The 19,293-nt window shown below is 49.9% G+C and overlaps 2 protein-coding genes across 2 annotated transcripts in view; one reads left to right on the top strand and one right to left on the bottom strand.

Moving 5' to 3' along the window:
• Positions 1-5,242: 5,242 nt before the first annotated feature.
• Positions 5,243-9,454, bottom strand: Tbcc (tubulin folding cofactor C). Its single transcript, XM_075980824.1, has one exon. The coding sequence runs from the start codon at positions 9,398-9,400 to the stop codon at positions 8,378-8,380; it is 1,023 nt and encodes a 340-aa protein (XP_075836939.1). The 5' UTR covers positions 9,401-9,454; the 3' UTR covers positions 5,243-8,377.
• A 189-nt stretch (positions 9,455-9,643) lies between these two features.
• Bicral (BICRA like chromatin remodeling complex associated protein) overlaps positions 9,644-19,293 on the top strand; it is a 90,858-nt gene continuing 81,208 nt past the window's right edge. The window contains exon 1 of the mRNA XM_075980829.1: positions 9,644-9,681. The gene's annotated coding sequence lies outside the window, so the exon portion shown is untranslated. The remainder of the gene's footprint in view (positions 9,682-19,293) is intronic.

Raw genomic sequence — 19,293 nt, 5'->3', positions numbered from 1 at the left:
CATTAATCTACCTATCCATGGCGGCTTTGTCTGACTGTGAGGGATCTAACTCCTAGTTCTCTGGAAGCTGAGTCAGTCAACAGTCCCGTGTTCTCACAGTCAACAGTCCTGTGTTCTCACAGTCAACAGTCCCGTGTTCTCACAGTCAACAGTCCCGTGTTCTCACAGTCAACAGTCCCGTGTTCTCACAGTCAACAGTCCCGTGTTCACAGTCAACAGTCCCGTGTTCACAGTCAACAGTCCCGTGTTCACAGTCAACAGTCCCGTGTTCACAGTCAACAGTCCCGTGTTCACAGTCAACAGTCCCGTGTTCACAGTCAACAGTCCTGTGTTCTCACAGTCAACAGTCCTCTGTGTTCACAGTCAACAGTCCTGTGTTCTCAGTCAACAGTCCCGTGTTCACAGTCAACAGTCCCGTGTTCTCAGTCGACAGTCCCGTGTTCACAGTCAACAGTCCCGTGTTCACAGTCAACAGTCCTGTGTTCTCAGTCGACAGTCCCGTGTTCACAGTCAACAGTCCCGTGTTCTCACAGTCTACAGTCCCGTGTTCACAGTCAACAGTCCTGTGTTCTCAGTCGACAGTCCCGTGTTCACAGTCAACAGTCCCGTGTTCTCACAGTCAACAGTCCCGTGTTCTCACAGTCAACAGTCCGTGTTCACAGTCAACAGTCCTGTGTTCTCAGTCAACAGTCCCGTGTTCTCACAGTCAACAGTCCGTGTTCACAGTCGACAGTCCCGTGTTCTCACAGTCGACAGTCCTGTGTTCACAGTCGACAGTCCCGTGTTCTCACAGTCAACAGTCCCGTGTTCTCACAGTCGACAGTCTCGTGTTCTCACAGTCAACAGTCCCGTGTTCACAGTCAACAGTCCTGTGTTCTCAGTCGACAGTCCCGTGTTCACAGTCAACAGTCCTGTGTTCTCAGTCAACAGTCCTCTGTGTTCACAGTCAACAGTCCTGTGTTCTCAGTCAACAGTCCCGTGTTCACAGTCAACAGTCCCGTGTTCTCAGTCAACAGTCCCGTGTTCACAGTCAACAGTCCCATGTTCACAGTCGACAGTCCCATGTTCTCACAGTCAACAGTCCCGTGTTCTCACAGTCAACAGTCCCGTGTTCTCACAGTCAACAGTCCCGTGTTCTCACAGTCAACAGTCCCGTGTTCTCACAGTCAACAGTCCCGTGTTCTCACAGTCAACAGTCCTGTGTTCACAGTCAACAGTCCCGTGTTCACAGTCGACAGTCCCATGTTCTCACAGTCAACAGTCCTCTGTGTTCACAGTCAACAGTCCTGTGTTCTCAGTCAACAGTCCCGTGTTCACAGTCGACAGTCCCGTGTTCTCTCAGTCAACAGTCCTCTGTGTTCACAGTCAACAGTCCTGTGCTCTCTTTTGGAAATTTTCATTATGGTAGGACACAAACAAATTTCCCTCCCCGCAAGGGTTCAGTAACCCAGGCTAGGAAGAGGCAGTTCCTCCCCCTTTTTCATCTCCTTGCTCACAGCTAACACTGGAGGCTCTCTATTCTGTACACTGTGAACTAGATTCCTTGGAAGGAAGCTGTGTCTGAAAGGCTGATCGATTAGCACATCAGTGACGTGGAGAGGCTGGGATGTTGCAGGTTCAGAGCCACATTATCATGGGACATCATTGGCCCCTTTGATAGCCACTTAGTGCTCTCCTCTGTTCCGGATCTTTTGTGGCCACTAGATAAATTCTTTGTAATGCACGAACAGACCTCTGGCTCCACCAGTCAAAGCCGCCTGGGACAGACAGCTCGGGCCACAGCAGAGCAGTCTCTGCTTCACTGGAACTGGTATCTGACTTCTTTTTCTCTGTTACTGTATAAAACTCATGAAATCACTCCCTCGTGGACACACTGTTTTGAGGACACCTCGCTCTGTGATCCTCGGAGACAAGAACCATATTTCTGTCCAGACCCCGTAGCCGTCATTCTTCGGTCTCTCTGGGGTGTTTCTGTGATGACTCATCTTCACTGACTTTGCTGAAGTCACGTGCGAGTCCATCTGACTCAGAGGCCCATGGAGTCCAGGAAATGTTGACTGAGTTGGCCTGCACTGTCCATGTTCTTCCATTTTTTCCCCTCTGAAATCAAGCCTGCTAAACAAGCGGGTGACGCACATCTATACCCCCACCACTCTGAGTGGTCAGACAGAGGCTTCGTGAGTTGGAAGCCATTCTACCTACACAGTGAGACTTATCTCTAGGAAATAAAAGTCAAATAAGTGGGCCAGAGATGCAGCTCAGTGGGTAGAAGACCCAGCATGCAGAAGAACCTGGGCTTGAGTCCCAGGACTGCAGCAGCCAGGCACAGTGCCATGTCACTGGAATGTCAGCATAAGGGAGGTAAAGGCAGGCGATCAGGAGTTCAACATTAACCTTGGCTACAGAGCAAGTTTGAGGCCAGCCTGGGCTACATGAGATCCTGTCTCAGAGTTTTTGTTTGTTTAATGTAGCTACTAGAGAACCCAACAACTCAACCTCAGAGACTGGCTCATTCGCTTTCCTTTCTTGTCCTTGTTTGTAATGATTGTCCTGTCTCTTTAAGAGACAAGCCACGCCCACTCCCTCCCTCATCCGCTGAGGCAGGCTGATTGATCTTCAGCTTCCAGCCTGAGTTCTCTCTCTTTTTTCCGTCTCTCTTTCTCTCTCTCTCTGTCCTTCTCCCCCTTCCTTTCCATACTTCCATAACTCACTTAATAAATATCCAGCCTCACTCTGCATGGTGTGCCTTGTCTGTCTCTCACCTGCCACCCACATGAGCACCTTTGGAGACCTGTGGCATGGTCTCATGTGCAGTCCCTGCCTAGGACTGGCTGCTCTTGGGACCCCCTGCCCCCTGCCTGCCGCCAGGGATCCTGCAGCAATTTTTAATAATTTAATAATCCATTACAATATTGCCTCAGGATATAATAATTCTGGCTGGGGATGGTGGCACACAACTTTAATCTCAGCACTCTTGAAACAGAGGCAGGCAGATCTCAAGTTCAAGGTCAGTCAGAGTTAAACAGACAACACACAGACACTGTCTTAGAGCAAACAAACATTTTGATCAGCAAAGAAGCTCTGTGGTAGAGCATTTGCCTAGTGTGTGCCAAGACCCTGGTTTCCATCCCCAGCACTGCACGAAGAGTGTGTGTGTGTTTGTGTGTGTGTGTGCCTGAGCGTGCATACGCATGTGAAAGAGACAGAGAGTATGTGTGTGTACACATTGTGCTTCATTTTCAGAGACTGAGGAAAACTCAGAGGAAGTGACATTTGAGTTATACAGTGCACACGGACCCAAACTGAATGGAATTTGATGAAACAGAGCCTAAGTGATTTGGAAGAAAATCTTTGTAGCCAAATTATCTCCCATTTGCCCTCTAGATGCTGTCTTCCTTTCTCCCACCTGCCATGTGGCCTGGAAGCTGATTAATGAGAACTGAACACCGGGCAGTGGTGGTGCACGCCTTTAATCTTTTTTTTTTAAAGATTTTTTTATTTTTTTTTAAATATTTATTTATTTATTATGTATACAATATTCTGTCTGTGTGTATGTCCGCAGGCCAGAAGAGGGCACCAGACCTCATTACAGATGGTTGTGAGCCACCATGTGGTTGCTGGGAATTGAACTCAGGACCTTTGGAAGAGCAGGCAATGCTCTTAACCTCTGAGCCATCTCTCCAGCCCACGCCTTTAATCTTTAATCCCAGCACTTGGGAGGCTCTGTGAGTTCGAGATCAGCCTGGTCTACAGGGCGAGTTCCAGGACAGGCCCCAAAGCTACGGAGAAACCTTGTCTTAAAAAAATAAAAAACAGATGAGAAGCCAAGGACAATGGCACGGGGTTTTGTTCCTACTTCATGTTCTGGCTTTGTGGGAGCCTAGCCAGTTTGGATGCTCACCTTCCTAGACATGGACGGTGGGGGGAGGACCTTGGACTTTCCACAGGGCAGGGAACCCTGACTGCTCTTTGGACTGGAGAGGGAGGGGGAGAGGAGTGGGGGGAGGGGAAAAAGGGTGGGAGGAGGGGGAGGGAAATGGGAGGCTGGGAGAAGGCTGAAACTTTTTTTTTCTTTTCTCAATAAAAAAAAAATTTTTTTAAAAAAAAATAGAAAACAAAAACAAATAACCCAACCAAACCTAAAAATCCCAAGTTTTAAATAAAAATAAAAGTTTATTTAGGGCTTGAGAGATGGCTATGTCGTTAAGAGTGTTGGCTGTTCTTCCAGAGGTCTTGAGTTCAATTCCCAGCAACCACATCTCCAACCATCTGTAATGAGATCTGATGCCCTCTTCTGGCCTGCAGGCATACATGCAGGCAGAACACTGTATACATAATAAATAAATAAATCTGTAAAAAAAATGTCATTGCTCTGACATTCCCAATTGGGTCCAGTCAGTGGCAGGTAGCAAAAGATCCTGTCCCCAGGAGGCCCCCAGTTGCCTGCACCCTGATAGGCTGCATTCTCCTACAGGAACCTACAACTCTTGGTGTTCTCCCCTACTGCTTCCCGCCTCAGATAACAGCTTCAGCCCTAGGGAAGACACAGATCCCACACCATCTCATTGTGTTTCCTGAACTCTGCCTACATCTTGGTAATAGCTCCCGTGTGAAGCTCTTCCTGCCAGGGCTGCGCGCACCTGCGCGTGAGTGTGTGTGTGTGACTGATGGGTGTTAGTTCAGACAAGCTGGAACACATCATGCATGAGGAAATGACACAAGCTGTAAGAACAGGAGGCTGTGAAAAGATGGAGGAGGCAGGAGTGAGTCCCGCGAGAACAGGAGCCTAGGAAAAGTGACACAGTTTAAGAAGACCAATTTGGTAGTAGCACGGAATGACTTAAACAAGGGAGGTGGAGCGATTAGAGTTAGATTACAAGACCCAGAAGTCTGGTAGCAGACCGTGCAGCCGGAAATTAACCCCCCCGGATTCTACTGATGTCATATTCTAGATGCTCATAGCCTGTTGATTTCTGTCCTAGGTACTTAGCCTAGAGACAGAGCGGCACATTGCTGAATCATTCTTACACATGGCTATTAATTGACAACTTTTTTGTTTACTTTCAAGACAGGGTTTCTCTGTGTAGCCCTGGCTGTCCTGGAACTCGTTTTGTAGACCAGGGTAGCCTCAAACTCAGAGATCCACCTGCTTCTGCTCCCTAAGGACTGGAATTAAAGGCGTGTGCCACCGTAACCCTGCTGGTCACCTGTAAAATACGGGTGTCTTTGGTAGTGCATGTGGCGCTGTTGACAAACTTTATTGTTCATTAGACACTGATTAAGTAACCGGGGGGGTTCCCTGTGCAAACGAACACTGCATAATCATTAAAGAGCAAGATCCCACTCCCTACACTCACGAGAGACCTCCCAGTATATCCGTCACAATACCAGGGGCGTGCTTCCACTAGGACTCAGGAAGAGAAAGCTATTCAGTATAGCATGTTTATAAATGTATAGACAAAATAAAAAACCAGAGGGAGATTAATTTTACACTAATCCTTTCCCCCCTTTTATTGTATGTCTATGGGCGGTTTGCCTACATGTAAGCCTGCGCACTCTTGCAGACAGTGCCCAGGGAAGCCAGAAGAGGGCGTCAACACCACCCGTCCCCCCAGAACTGGAGTTACAGATTGTTGTAAACTGCCCCGAGGGTGCTAGGGATCCAGACTCTTGAAGAAAGACTGGAGATGCTTTTTTTCAAACTGTTCTGGTGGGGTTTGCAGTCAGGTGTGAGTAGGTGGCAAGAGGTCTGGGGGTCACTCAGAGAGGCAAGGAGGGCTTGCTGAGCAGGGACAGCTTAGCCAAGACAGCCAGCACTAACGGCTCTGTCATTCTGAGGTCTATTACATTTGCTGGTTTGTGGCTAGGTGTGTTGGTAGATACTTCTAATAGCATCGCTGGGGAGGTTGAGGCAGGGAGATCAGGAGTTCCAGGATAGCCTGGGCTATACATGAAACCGTCTGAAGGAAAAATAAGCTAAAAACTAAATGACGTTTCTAAGATCTAAGGGACCTCAAGGCATTTAGTGGATTTGGTGTGAGCTCTCCGTTGCCTGCTATGTGAAGGCCTTCCCATCCTAGTTTCTATCACAGAACCTGCGGTCTTTGTGGCTAGACTGGCTGGCCATCAGTGCCATGAGCCCCCTGATCCTCCTGTCTCCACCTCCCAGCACTGGGTTTAAAGGAAAAGGACTAGAAAGGGTTCTGAACTCAGGTCTTCAAGCTTGCTTATCAGGCTCTCTCCACACTGAGCCATCTCCCCAGCCCCAATATTTTATTTATACTTGTGTTTTTTTTCCTAGTGGTAATGGAGATCAAATCCGACCTACACAAAGACTTACCAAATGCCAGGATTTTTCTAAATTAAGTGAGCCTTTCTGTAAAAATGAGCAATCTTCAAGGCCATTAGTGTCCTCTACTGGCAGGGTGCTTCCTGCAGTATATCAGCTTGATGACCTGACACGGTGCAGATCCTGACTAGTGTTCCACTCCAAGGCTAGTGGGAAAGAAAACCTGGCTTCTGTCTGAGTGACCTGTGCTCCGTCCCACCGGCTTTTGTCACCCTGTCCAATTTCGCTTATCCTCTTGGAGTAAGACAGAACATTTTACATACTTTAAACATAAGTGTGTAAGGTATTTCTAGTATCTTAATCCTTGAGGTATAAAAATTTAAAAATAAAAGGCATGTGAAAATCTAAAAAGCATGACCTAAAACTAAGTTTCAGGTCAAGTATGATGGTGCACTGGAGAGACAGGCAGGTAATCTGTAAGGACAGCAAGAGTCAGGCCCAGGGCTACATAGTGAGACAACCAAAGTTTTACATCTAAGAATGCTGGGCCGTGGTTTCTAGAGCAGAAGACAGGCTGTACTGGAGGGTATTAGAGCAAAATGAGTGGGGAAATTAAATCTCGGCAGGATGTTTCCCTCCACTAGCAGCGTAGGACTGAGAACTGAATTTGGCCTAGATTCAGAAGCCTTCCTTCAGACTCCATGCTCAGTACGCACGTCAGCATGCTGCTAAGTGGGGTCCCACTGGGAGCGTAGCCTCAAACTCCAAAATCCTGGCAAGTAGGAGACTGAAGTGTGAGGCTCCCTATGTTCTGAGGCCAGATTACAGAGTAAGATCCAGATCAGCATGGGAGCTGGCCTTTAAGAAAATATAGGGTTGGGACTGGAGAGATGGCTCAGTGGTTAAGAGTACTGGCTGCCCTTCCAGAGGTCCTGAGTTCAATTCTCAGCAACCACATGGTGGCTCACAACCATCTGTAATGAGGTCTGGTGCCCTCTTCTGGCCTGCAGGCATATACACAGACAGAATATTGTATACATAATAAATATTTAAAAAAAGGGGGGGGGTCCATATTAGTCTCAAATTCCAGCAGTTTATCATGTGAGCTGTGACCTTAAGCCAATCACACGCTTTCTCATGTAAAACATGGTGCCAACAGTAGACTGTGAGAGTTCAGTAATGTAAGCGTACAAAATATATGTGAGTTTTGGTGTGGAGTCAGAGGCAATAACACGGAAATCTGTGAGTTCGACACCAGCCAGGGCTGCAAAAAGGAAAAAGGAAGATGGGGGTGGGGATGCACACTATCTCAGTCTTACAGCCAGAAGGTTCATATGCCTCCTGGAGTCCATTCAAAACCTCAGACCTAGCACAGCACTGGATTCCAAAGTCCAGGAAGGAGTCTTAAAAGCCCGCAGAAAAACACACAGGGCAAAGCATGAGGGAAAAGGTCAGCTCTGTTAATGGAGCTTGTGCAGGCTTGCCACTTCCATTTCCAACTGTGCCCTAACGGAGCTCTCCTGACACCCCTATTATTTATTGAAGACCTACTTTATCACACTTTGCGGTCAACCATAAGAACGGCAAATCCCGGGGGCTGGAGAGATGGCTCAGAGGTTAAGAGCACTGACTGCTCTTCCAGAGGTCCTGAGTTCAATTCCCAGCAACCACATGATGCCTCACAACCATCTGTAATGAGATCTGGCGCCCTCTTCTGGTGTGTCGGAAGCAGACTGTTGTACACATAATAAATAAATAAATTAAAAAAAAAAGAGTGTGTTCCAGGAAAACAAAAGCAAATAAACAATAACAAAAAACAAGACACACTGTTCTTTAAAAAAAAAAAAAAAAAAGAACGGCAAATCCCTCAAAGCCTAACCGTTCTTCCCCTCCTTCTTCAAACCGTCACACTCAAAGGCAGGCAAGCAAGTGTCATCGAAGTAGCAAGAGCCCCTGTCGGCTGTCATGAATTTAATGGAACTCACAAGGAGGGGAGGTTCAACTGTTTCAAGACCCTCATACCGCAAACATAAACAATGTGACGACATTAAGTAAACTGAACGGGATCTCTCTGAGCGTGGCCCGTGCTCAGTCCCACTGGATGTCCCGGTCCTCTTCAGGGAGAATACTCCAGTTCGGAGAGGCCACGTTTCGGGCCAGCCAGTTGAAATCGTCTATGTGGTTCCAGTTATTTCTGCCCCTATCTAAACCGGAGTCCTGGAAGTCCTTGTCGATCCCCTGGTAGCTCCAGGTGTACGGGGCGAACTGGATGCCGCTGCAGTCCTCCACGATGGCCCTGCTGGTCACCTGCAGGAAGATGCGCGTGTCTTTGGTGGTGTGTACGCGGAGCTGTTGGCAAGCTACGGCCAGTACGCAATCACAACAGTCCTCCAGGAACACCGAGGTGGACACCGGGCCGCAAAGGACCTTGCAGCTGCGGGCCTTTGCCAGCCGCAGGGTGTTGGGGTTGCCACGTAGTCTGACAGTGCAGTTGGTCAGGTCGCTCAAAAGGATGTCGCGCTGGTGAAGCTCGTCGGCGTTCTTCTCCAAATCTTGGGACTCCAGGTTGGAGAAGCCACAGGCCCAACTGAGGCCGGGAGCTCCCTCCTCCGTGGCCAAGGGCGGCGAAGGGGCCGCCGAAGCGCCGGGTGCGACGTCTACCTGGGTGGCCCCAGCAGCATCCTTCTTCCGCGCCTTGAAGGCGAAGCGCTTCTTGGGCTGCAGCTCCTGGCGCCGCTCGGCGAGGGCCGTCTGCAGCTGCGCCAGCGCCGCCTGGCCCTGCCGCAGATCGTAGGGCGCCAGGAAGAGAACCGAGTCGTTCAGGAGCTTCCGCAGCCCCTGCAGTCGGTTGGCCGCCTCTTCCAGCCGCTCGGCCGACGCCTCGCCCCGCAGCAGCTCCTCGGCCGCCGCGCGCTCACGAGCGAAGGTGGCGGCGAAGAAGCCGCTCTTCTCCTCCTCCACCTCCTGGTCCTGCCGCTTCTGCTTGCGCCTCTCCACCTCCATCTGCCGCTCCTGCTCGCGCCTCTGAATTCGCTCCGGCACCAGGCTCAGGTCTCGCGGGGACCCAGCGGCCGCGTCGCCCAGAGCCGCGGAGCAGCCCACACCCTCCATCTTGACTCCAGGCTTCCTCACCCGCCGCCTTTCCTCCCGGCGCCCTCCGCAAGGCCTCCCACCAACGCGCCCCGTGATTGGTCGACTGCGGTGACGTCAGGTCCCGCCGTATCCTCTTCGCCTATTGGTTTCTCCGCGCTGGAGGGGCGGGGACGAGGGCGGGGCTGTTGACAGGAGGGGGTGGGGAGACAAAGGTCCTGGTGGATGGGTGGGGTGGGAGGCAAGCGGGTGAAGCTTTTTTTTCTTCTTAAAGGGGCAGGACTTATATCCGGGATTGTGGGGTGAGTTGCAGCAGCGGCAGCTGCACATGTGGGTTTGTTTATAAGAACAAGGTTAGAAACTCGCAGGCCTCCCCCTCCCCCCAGCTCCTCCCTACTACCCCCTAACAGGCCGGAGATCTGCTCCAGGGTGGTGGGGAGGAATGTGTGCTTGTCGTGGTGGTGGGGACAGGTAGTGCGAGAAAGATGGAGGGGGGTGTTATTGCACCTCCCGGGCCGCGCCGGAGGAAGCTGCAGCTGGAACAGCTGGCCAGGGAGCCGCTTGCATGCCTCTGGTTTTTTATTCTTTTTTTTTCTTCTTTTTTTTTTCTTCTTTCCCTTTTCCCTTCCATCACCTCTTTGCTCAGCCGGTCCCTGCCGCCTCGGTAACCCTCATCCTTCCTGCCCTCCCCCAACCACTGCAGCTTCGCGCGGCCTGGGGGCGCCTGGGTCCCCGTGGGCAGTTTATTGGGGCGGGAAACTGGCGCGAAGCCCCGCTATAAGAGAGACTGAGTTCCTCGCTGGAGCGGGTTCCGGGGTTCCTGGAGGAGACTAAAAACAGATTATTATTATTATTTATTTTTGGCCCACTCCTGCAGTCGGAGGGGGGCGGGGGAGGATGACATGCCACCCCCACCCTTTCTCCCCAGTGCGGTGGCAGCCACTCCCTGCGCAGCTGGCGGCCTGTGGCTGCGCGGGGCTAAGACCCCAGGCCGGGCGCGACGCCTCTCTCTATAGGGCCGACCGTCTTTAGGAGGGCGATGGGGAAACGGTACATTATTTCTAGAGGTGGTGGGAGGGATTTGTCACCGGAAGTGAACGAGCCTAGCCTAAAGTCCGGACAAACCCGAGGTGCGAGTGGGCAGCCAAGACCGCGCAGTCCCTGGCAGAAGCCTGAGGCGGCGGCTGACGAGCACCCGGGTGGCGTCCTCGTATGCTGTCTTCAGCCACGGGGCCTTCTGGACCCGGGCAGCCCATGCCGTCTTTGATTTCAGCCTCATCTCCATCCTGATTGCCAACCTCCATTTTTGTTCTTTTAATTGGGATTTTTTTCTTAACTGCCAAAAAAACCTCACTCGAAATTTAACCCATATACCTGCGTTTTCTGCAGAAAAAGATGGGAGGAAACGAGAACCATTCAATTAGTTGGAATTAAGAATTGAGTTCCAATTCTTCACGACCCACTCGCCTCCTTTCCTAACCATTAAAAACAAAACAAAACAATACAAACCTCAAGCACAAATTCTTGATTGAAGAGAGTGCATTCCTCTACTGAGTCCAGACAGGTGTCACTGGGTGGCAAATTCCCTGCGAGGTGGAGGGCGGGAAGGGGAGTCGTGTTCGCGTGTTCATATCTGTGCACCTGATGTACCCATGCGCCCACAGAAAAGATAGGTCGATGGTCACTTAGGTTGGCCTTGTTTATGTTAGTTTTGCTTCCTGTTTTCTACTTTATTTTTTAAAGTAGTTTTATTTCACAAAAGTGTGAATTTGAGACTATTGAAATTTAGCTGATGGCTTTGTTCATGTTTCCTAGAGGAATGTAATAGCTGTTTTCTTTCGTGATAGATGTGGGGGGGGGTATTTATATTTTATGTCTATGAGTGTTTTGTGTGCACCATGAGTGTGCCATGTTCATGGAGGCCAGAAGAGGGCATCCGATCCCTGGAACTGGAGTTACAGACAGTTAATGCGCTGCTTTGTAGGTGCTGGGAAAGGGTCTTACGAAAAAAACAGCTGGTGCACCTAACCACTGATCCATCTCTCCAGCCCCGTTGAAAGATTTCACCTACCCAGATTAAAAGAAGACTGATTTTGCTACTGGAAACAGCAACAACCCTGACTTGCTTTGCTTAGGTCTCCCGTTCTAATTAAGAAAGCTGGTGGTGAAAGGCTCCTTGAGCTAGGAGTTGAGGCTGTCAGCTATGGTGAGTCTGTTAGTGGTTCGGAAGTGTGGACTTTATGCAAATAGGAGTCGGTGTTCTCAGGGTCATCTTTCTGCTGTCTATCTGACGGAAGGTGACAGAAATTGCCTGTGGTTTAGCTTAACGTTTAAGCAGAAAGGACAGAGATGGATGGTCCTGCAGCTGACTCGGTGTTTCGGGGACAGTTTGTAAAGACTAGTGTGAGGCCTGAAAGAGATCGACTTGGGGCTGCCTTGGAGCACTGGGGTGAGGTTTTCTATCCTTGGGCTGGAGTAGGTAGCCAAGGCAGTTGTCAAGCTATGTGTCTGATTTCTGAGTTAAAAGCCATAGGAAGGCTGCTAAATGCTGGCATTGCCAGACCATGTTGCTCCTCGTTCTAATGTGTGAGGGCAGTGGATTGAGAGTGCATTCCTGACAGAATCCGGCTCCACAGAGGTAAGTGGCCACCCTATTGGAAGGAGGGGCGGTGTGCAGGAGGACAAAAACAGTAGCAGAGGTCACAGTGTTAGCTCTGCACCTCTCGGGGAGGCTGCCGAATCTTGCCCACGTCTTCCAAAGTGAATGGAGATGTAGAAGCCCTGGCTGTCCTTGAAACTCGCTCTGTAGCCCAGGCTGGCCTCAAGCTCACAGAGATCCACCTGCCTCTGCTTCTTGAGTGCTGGGATTAAAGGTGTGCACTACCACTACCTGGTGGACTTTAACTTTTCTTTATTTACGAGGGGGTGGAACACACACAGGTACACACCTCACCGCAGGTGTGGAGGTCAGAGGGCAGCTTTCAGGAATTGGTTCTTTCTACCTTCATGCAGGCTCAGGCTTTAGGTAAATATTTCACCAGTTCAGCAAGCTTGTCTGCCCAGCCTTAGCCTATACTTAACAGTGGTTTGGATATTTTATGGTTCTCAATGTTGGGTTTACTTTTTTGTTTTATAGATCTCTTTTCTTTCTTCTTATGTGCACGATTGTTTGGCCTGCATCTATGTGCACCAGGAGAGGGTGGCGTTACTGAGCCACTGTGTGAGTGCTGGGAATTGAACCCAGGTCCCTGTAAGAGCAGCGTGTACTATAACCACTGAGCCATCTCTCCAGTTCCTATTTGATCTTTTAATGCCTTAAAAAGTAAATCTTATACCAGGCTTGGTGGTTCATGCTTGTAACCTCAGCATTCCGGAAGCAGAAGCAGTAGGATCAATAATTACTGCTAGCCTGGGCTACATAGCAAGATCCTGTGTTTAAAGAAGAAAAGGAAAATCTCATGTTTGTAGTATATGCCTTGGGAAATAAGCAAACGGTGAAACACTGAATGAAAGGACCCTTGGTGTGTGCCTGGACTGCACAGGAACGCGACCTCCTGCTGTGCAGTGGGGTTTGTCAGGGGTGCTGCGCAAAGGGCAGAAGCCAGATGCACCGAGGTGCACCTGAACCCTGCTTTCTAATGGTCTGTTGCCAGAGGGGACATTTGCCTGCTCATCTGTCAGCGAGCAAGCTGTGCGCGTGCATGGCTTGTGAAGTGTTCGCTGAAGAGATCTGTTCCTCTCTTATCGGAGGGGAGGCCAGTTTTCCCACCTCTAATGCTGACTTTTTTGGCACAGGGACAGTGAAGGACAGCTGTGAGAGTATGTCCTGTTCTTAAAAGGCTCCATACTTATCCGGAGGCCTGGCAGCCGCTTCCTTCTGCTGCTTCTCCTAGCTCTTTCCTCCCCCTCAACACTATTACACTAAGGAACTTTTCCCATTGTGTCTTCGGAAGACACTGCTCTCTTCCCTTATCTAGTGCCTGCTTATCAGAACTGACTGTGCTAGAGTGGAGAAAGGGTTTGCCAAGCAAGCCCAATGACAACTGAGTTGATCTCAGAAACCCATGCAGTGGTAGGAGACACACGCCATAGATTTGTCCTGTTATCAGACTTGATGGCAGGTGCCTTTGCCCACCGCTGTGTCACCAGCTCCCCCCGTTTTGGGGACTGTGTTTCAGACACACTAAGGAGCCCATGAGCTTCCAGGGCAGTTTTCCTGTCTCTACCTTCTGCCTAACCTTGCCAGTGCAAACTACCATGTCCGACTTTTTGTAGATTCAGGGATATACGGCAGTGCCTCTCTCCGCCGAGCCTCCTCGCTGAGCCCGTCGCTCTGTGTGACCTGAAGTAATCTGCGACTGCTGCTCTCGGTTTGGCCCCTTGCACGTCCCTGATCTGTCTGTCTCCTTCACAGACTTCCTCTCCTTCCTGTAGACATCTGCAGCGGAATACAGGATTCCACTCTATGTTCTGTACCTCTTCTTGTCTGTCTTGCCTTCCCATTTGGCAAGCTTACTTTTTCCAGGGACTTAAGCCCTTTTCAAGTACTAAGATTTGAATCAAGTCAGTCTGGCTCCTGCGCCCAAGCGGTCAGCATTGCCTGTCTAATCCCAATGCCACGTCTTCTTGTGCTGCCACCACAGACAGGACATCAGAGTCATCCGCAGCACGTCCCTCTCTAACAGCTCCAACTGCAAGCACTGCAAACACGGTGCATCTTATCTCGGGCCCCTGTCAGGTTCTGTCTCTCTCTACCTCTCTGTTCTGGCTCCCTCTCCCCTTCTGGTGCCTTAGCTCCCTCTGGTCTTCCCTGTGCTGCCCTAAGTGCCTGCGGTCGTCCATGCTAATGCAAGCTGATCAAGTCACTCTCCTTAGACCTCCCCTGGCTGATTGTTCAGTGTCCAGCCTCCTTGTGTGGCCACAAAGCCTTTCATAAGCATGGGCAGTGTGCCTCTCCAGCCTCATTTCCCACCATTGCCCCTAACCACACTGTCACCCTCCTTGGCCAGCTCTCCACATCTGTCTGTATACATCTGAGTATCCTGCTGCACTTTTTAACTCATTGCTCGCTGTACTGGCCACCCTGCTAGGCATGCAGGCATAGGGGAACGCGGAGGCAGGTCTCCTGTCGAGCATGTGGCTAAGAGAAGACTGGAGTCAGTGCCAGGTGAAGGGCTAGCTGGGTGAGAGGAAGAACAGTTTTCTACTCCTCTGCCTCTTCGCTGGTGGCAAATATTTCATTCCAGTGCTGGGTGCTGGGAACATAGCAGTGGACAAGAGAGGTCAGGAAGTCTGGCTTCATGGCCAGAAGTGGACAGCGTTAGTGTTCCTAGCAACAGACAGCAAGTGCAGGGAACCCGTATCTGCGGGAAAGACGAGCCAGTCCATAGCAGGATTCTCAGCCCTGCCGTGTTACGTGGTGACTTAATGACATCATGATGCCAGGTATTTCCCAGGGGACATTAACCCTGGATCTTTTGGAGCGAGGTCTGAGCACATAAGTGTTGCTAGGGGCGAGGGCCAGGGTCTTGTACATGGCAGACAGGTGTTCTATTGTGGAAATGCACAACCCATTCATCAGTGGTTTGGTTTTTTTTTCTGAGACAAGCTCTCATGTAGCCCAGGCTGGCTTCAAACTTGCTGCGTAGCACACTGTCTGTGATCTCCTCATCCCAGGGTTCCAGGTGTGTCCTTCACACCAGCAGTGCTGCAGCGCCTCTCAGGAGTCTAAGTCCCCGGGCCCAATGTGAAGGTTGGAGTAAGGTTTGGGGGTGAGCAGAGTCCCACCACCCTGGGTTTTAGAAATCACAGGGGACACTTTGCACTTCACGCTCAAGGTGCTGGAGCCCCTGGAGGATTTCAGCTGAATAATAAAAGCTCCATTATCTCCCCCTTCGCACCCTAACACAGGGTCAGGCTGGAAGCCCCAGGCAGCCCCATTCAGGCCTGAGCCAGAGCAAATAGTTGTCAGTTCAGAGACTATTGCAGGAGCTGAGGGAATGGTGGGAGAGGGGACTAGACCCCACACAGTGATAATGGGAAGCTTCTACTGGGGGAGTTGAGTCTGTGAGGATCATGATGCTTGAAGCTGTGAATCAGGAGGCAGAGATTTTGAGAGAGCCAGCAGGTTCATGTTGGACATGCGTGCTCCTATGTCCCTCTACTGGGACAGCATGACTTACCTTCCCCACGTGACAAGACACTTGCCTTCTATGTGACCTGTCATGAACCTCGTTTCTGGAGAGACTGTGTTCAGCCTTCTTTGTCACTGGTGTGTGTCAGTAGGGAAGCCACTGTCTGCATGTAGTTATCATTTCCCCATGTATATGTATATGTGGTATGCATGCTTGCGTGTATGCACATTTGTATTGGTGTGGTTGCATATGTGTTTTCATCTGTATTTGGAAGTTGGCATCAGGAGTCTTCTGGGATAGCTCTCCACTTTATTCTTTGAGGCAGGGTCTCTCAGAAAGGGCTGGCCTGGTTAATCAGCTTGCCCTAGGGATTCCTGACACCAGTTTTGAGATCTAGAATTACAGGCAGGCTGACATGCCCACTAAGCAGACCTGGGTTCAGTTTCCAGCACCCACATGGTGGTTCACAGCTGTAACTCCAACTCCTGGCATTCAAGGACACAGACACACATGTTGCAAAAACATATACATAGCAAACACACTTGCACATAAAATAAAATAAATCGTTCTTTTTGTTTGTTTGTTTTTTCGAGACAAGGTTTCTCTGTGTAGCCCTAGCTGTCCTGGAATGCATTCTAAGTTGAATTCACAGAGATCCTCCTGCCTCTGCCTCCTGAATGCTGGGATTAAAGGTGTGTGCCACCACAGCCCAACTGTGTTTCTTTGTATAGGTTATCATATGAAAAAAAGTTTGTCTAAGGCTTAATAGTCAGACACTTAGTTCAAGCCCCTGGCACCAAAAGAAAGAAGGGGAAAGGAAAGAAGGGAGGGATGCAACAGGCATGTGACAAAAGTCTGATTCCTTGGGAACTTGAGAGGGTAGCCATGCCCCGCCATGTCCTTTTGTGTGTGCATGTGTGTCCAGGCCAGAGCTCAGTATCAGGTGAATTCCTCAGTACTGTCTGCCTTTTTTTTTATTTATTTCCCCCCAGGCTTTATTTTTCTGTTTTAATGATGTGTAATTGTGCCCCTGCTTGTGGGTGCAGGAGCACACAGACGAGATCAGATCCCCGGGAGGAGCCTAAGTTCCAGGGAGTTGACATAGGGCTGGGAACTGAACTCAGGTCTTCTGCAAGAGCCATCTCTTCAGCCCTTTTCCTCCCTTTCCCCACCCTCCCTCCCTCTCTTCTTTCCTTCCTTTCAGTATTTACTGTGGTGGGGGGCATCCACGCAGAGGTCAGAGGGCAACTTTCAGGTTGAGGTGGGGTCTTTTGTTTCTGTTGCTGAGCACTGCAGGCTAGCTGACCAGGGGCTGTACTTGGTATTTCTCCTGCCTCTGCCTCTAGCCTTTTCTGTAGGAATTCTAGGGTTAGAGGTGGTTTGCCTCCACACTGAGCTTTTTTTTTTTTGATTTATTTATCTTTATTTTATGTGCATTGGTGTGAAGGTGCCAAATCTCGTGGAACTGCATTTTCAGACAGTTGTGAGCTGCCATGTGGGTGCTGGGAATCGAACCCAGGCCCTCTGGAAGAGCAGTCAGTGCTTTTAACCACTGAGCCATCATCTCTCCAGCCCCCACACTGGGCCTTTTACATGATTCTGGAGATCAAACTCGGTCCCACCTGCTTGACTAACTTTTGCTTACTGAGCCATCTCCCAGGCCCTACCGTATTCTTAGAGACAATCTCACTAGGATCAGAGGCTGCTTAACTCTGCTTCCAGAGAGCCCGAGGGCCCTTCAGCCTCAGCAGTGCAGCAATGGTGCGCATGCGCGTCCATACTTGGCTTTTTATGTGAGTGCTGGGAGTCAAACCGAGGTCCTCACGCTTGTGTCTCGAGCCCTTTACTGTCTGAGCTATGTCCCACCCACCCCGTTTCTGTTACAGTTCTCTCTGTGTGACTCGGGTTGTCCTCCATCTTGTTAGCCTCTGACTTGGCTCCCCACCCACTTAGGACCAAGGTGAGCCTGTCATAGCATATTCTTTGCTGCTCTTTTAGAACACGAGGAGTTAGCATTGATTGAGGCAGTGTTAGTTTATTGCACAGGCTATGCAAGGTATAGTGTATACAGATCTTCTTCTGCAGGGCTGGAGAGATGGCTCAGCAGTTAAGAGCACTGACTGTTCTTCCAGAGGACCCAGGTTCAACTCCCAGCACCCACATGGCAGCTCACAACTGCCTGTAAACTTGTTCCAAGCGATCTGACCCCATCACACAGGCATACATGTAGGCAGTGCATCAATATATGTAAAATTAAAATAAATTGAAAAAAAATCTTTGCTTAACAAGAGGCAGAAACAGGGCTGGCGAGATGACTCAGTGGGTAAGGGAGCTTTTGCTGTCGAGCTTGATGACATAGTTCAGTTCCTAGAGCCCCATGGTAAGAGGTAAAAGCTAGAACCCATTCCCAGAAGTTACAGCACCTGCAGGCGCACACACACGCACACACGCGCACACGCACACACCGTGAGTAAGCGTGTAAGCGAGAAAGAGGCAAGACCAAATATCGTAAGGGATGGGCGCTTGTTTTCTGTTTATAATGCCAGTACTTCTGTGTTGGTCAGGGCTCTCTAGAGTAACCAAACCTATAGAATAAGTGTGTGTGTGTGTGTGTGTGTGTGTGTGTGTGTGTGTGTGTGTGTGTAACAGTATTTGCTAGAAAGGCTTACAGGCTGAGGTCCAGCCAATCCATCAACGGCACCCTATGAATGGAAGGCCCAGGAATCCAGTAGTTGTTCAGTACACCAGGTGTCCCAGCTGTCTTCAAGTATGTTCCAGAATCTTGAAGAAGTAGGCTCTAATGCCAGGGATGGACGTGCTAGGAAGACAGGCGAGAACAAGCGGGCAGAGAGTAGAGCTTCCTTCTTCCCTGTCCTTATGTAGGCTTCCAGCAGAAGGTGTGGTCCAAGTTAAAGGAGGATCTTCCCCCTCAGGAGATCTGAGTTAAAGTGAGTCTTCCTGCTTCAAATGATTGAATTAAGAAAAAAATCCTTCCCAGGTATGCCCATCCATTTATTTGGGTTTTAGTTGGTTCCAGATATGGTCAAGTTGACAACCAAGAACAGCCAGCGTCTTCTTTAAATCATTTCTCTTTATTTTAAAATTTGTATTACGTTGTTTTATTTGTTCGTGTCTGTTGGAGTGGGAGGGCTTATGTGCTGTGCAAACATGAAGAACTGAGTTCGAGTTATAGAAAAGAAGAGGGGGCGGGGCTTGTCATGGTAGTCCACACTTAAAATCCCAGCGCTGGGAAGGCAGGGGTAGTGGATGCCTAGACCTTGCTGACTGGCCAGCCTAGCCTACCTGGTGAGTCCTGGCCTGTGGGAAATCACATCTCAAACGACAAGGTGGGTGGGGGTCCCTGAGAAACAACACCTGTGGCTGTCCTCTGAATACTTCCAGACACAATCTGATGATGTGTATCTACGCACACACCTGTTCCTGTGTACACACACACAAACGCACCCATGGTGGATGGTGCCTGAGGAGGAGTGACACTTGGCATTGCCTTTTCCTCTCCACCCCACAAACTAGTCAGGTTCACGCTTGGAACTCCAGTGTTTTAGAGGCTGAGGCAGGGGAATTAAGAGTTTGAGACCAGCCTGAGTTACAGAGTGAAACTCTGTTTGTTGTTCTTTGTTTATTTTATTTTATTTTATTTGGTTTTTCGAGACAGGGTTTCTCTGTAGCTTTGGAGCCTGTCCTGGAACTCCCTTTGTAGACCAGGCTGGTCTCGAACTCACAGAGATCCGCCTGCCTCTGCCTCCCGAGTGCTAGGAT

This window comes from Microtus pennsylvanicus, chromosome 7, assembly GCF_037038515.1.
Source record: "Microtus pennsylvanicus isolate mMicPen1 chromosome 7, mMicPen1.hap1, whole genome shotgun sequence".
Lineage (NCBI taxonomy): Eukaryota > Metazoa > Chordata > Mammalia > Rodentia > Cricetidae > Microtus > Microtus pennsylvanicus.
This window is presented reverse-complemented; position numbering and strand designations above follow the sequence as displayed.

Coding starts and splice junctions, on each gene's coding strand:
- Tbcc (XM_075980824.1), bottom strand. CDS start 9,400: ATGGAGGGTGTGGGCTGCTCCGCGGCTCTGGGCGACGCGGCCGCTGGG.